General features: G+C 32.4%; 1 protein-coding gene across 1 annotated transcript; it reads right to left on the bottom strand.

The window, feature by feature from the left end:
• Positions 1-410: 410 nt before the first annotated feature.
• LOTGIDRAFT_176336 (hypothetical protein) lies at positions 411-1,022 on the bottom strand (the record flags this gene model as incomplete). Its single annotated transcript, XM_009046527.1, has 1 exon — positions 411-1,022. The coding sequence occupies one exon, from the start codon at positions 1,020-1,022 to the stop codon at positions 411-413; it is 612 nt and encodes a 203-aa protein (XP_009044775.1).
• Between the last annotated feature and the right edge of the window lie 848 nt (positions 1,023-1,870).

Here is a 1,870-nt window from a genome sequence, read left to right on the forward strand (position 1 = left end):
TCGTTCGACACATCATGTCCGCTTGCTAACTGAACGTAATCTTCTACACTTATCTTATCATTAGAATAACCTTTAAACGTTTTCTTTTCTTTTAAGACACCATCAGAAGTCAAAACGCTGTTGTATTTGACTTTTGGTGCTAAATATAAACCAAATATAATTCCACCGTCACCGTAATCGTTTTTACCTTTGCAATAGTCTTTTTCGGAGACCAAACCAGCTCTGTTTAGTTTTTTCCAATTTTTGGATGAAATGTACAAACTATCGGTGTCGGTATAGTAAATTTCGGGTTTATAAAATCCATTTATGACGTGAATGAAATTGTTCATTATTTTTTTACTGTGAGATAAAGCGAATGATCCCAAATGACTAGGTGTTAGTCGTGTAGATTTACTATCTTCGGTATTAATCTATTTTTCTTCAATTTCCGTTTCAACAATATATTGAGTATCATTAATTTTCTCATAGGTTTTAACGCGTGAATCAAAGTTGGCCTGTAAAGTTGCTTCATTCCATAAATGTCTAGTTGTGAATATATCTTTCTGAATTGATTTACCATACAAGGAATTACCTAATAATTTCATGCAATTACTACCCACGATATTACCTTCTCGTTTATATTTATTTCTTAAATCTCTCAAAATTAAAATATAATCTCTATAGGGTGGAGTTTTAAAATTTTCTTCGTAAACTATACTATCTAATATTCTAATAATTCGTCCACCGGCTTTCACTATTTCTTGAATATCGACCGATGTTAAAACGTCGTGACAGAAACCATTTCTGAGCCTGATTTTGTTACCAGTTTCCTTTTTACCTTCTTTATTCGTGAAAGTGATTTTATCTTTAGCTGGTATCGGTTGGAAGAACATGTTTTTGGGATAGTCAAACCACACTGTTAAAATAGCTGTTCTAGGTCTGAATTTTTGTTTATTGAAGAGTTTTACAAATTCTTTTTCTTCTTCTGGTAGAAACGGTCTTCCACTTTCCGCTCTCGGATATTCACTGTCTAAATCCGACATGGCGGAAACGTATAAACCGTTAGCATCAAATGCCATTAGTTTAGTACATTCTATTTTTTTAAGTCTCGAATGAACCTCCGTTTTGTCTTTTGTGCTTGCGTTTGTATTCTTTGAATAAATCAATTATGTTATTACTTTCACTTTGCGAAATATATTCCTATAATACGTTACAAATTTCATCCATTTTGTTCGTTTCAAATGATTTTCTATTTGCCGAAACTCTTCCTCCTTTAATAGATCGTCTGATAAAATTTCTTATAAAAGGATTAGTGTGCGAATAACCTTTTTCTACGTTTTCTTTTTCGGTATGTTTCGCAACCATTCTAGTAGTTTCATACCATTCTTCTTCCACCATTTCTTTATCGTAATGATATAAATAATACCAACCCTTTAAAGAAAAAGATGGAGCCGTTAGATTATTGGACATATTCTGGTTTACAACTTCTTTCGTGACTTGGTTGTATTTTATCAAACAAGCTCCCAAACAGAGAGTGTCTCTTGGCGTAAGGTTCCCATTCGTGTCTCAATTCCTCCCAGTTGTGAAATTAATATGTTGTAAATAATTACCCTTTATTTCTTTCTGTCTTTTCCATTTTTTCTGTAAATCTTCATCCGTGTATGGATTAGATAAAGGAAAAGATAGAATTCCTCTGGGTGTTTTAAAAGGGCAATGCGTTATTTTTTTTGCATTTTTAAGCACGATCCAGTTGTCGAATCCACTGCCGTTATGAGAAATTAATATTAATCTCTTTCTATCATATTGACCTAAATATTTCAACATTTGATCGATGCAATCTGTACCTACAAATATTTCTACTACATTCATTAGTTTATCATAAAATTCTTCG

This window comes from Lottia gigantea, assembly GCF_000327385.1.
Source record: "Lottia gigantea unplaced genomic scaffold LOTGIsca_1021, whole genome shotgun sequence".
Lineage (NCBI taxonomy): Eukaryota > Metazoa > Mollusca > Gastropoda > Lottiidae > Lottia > Lottia gigantea.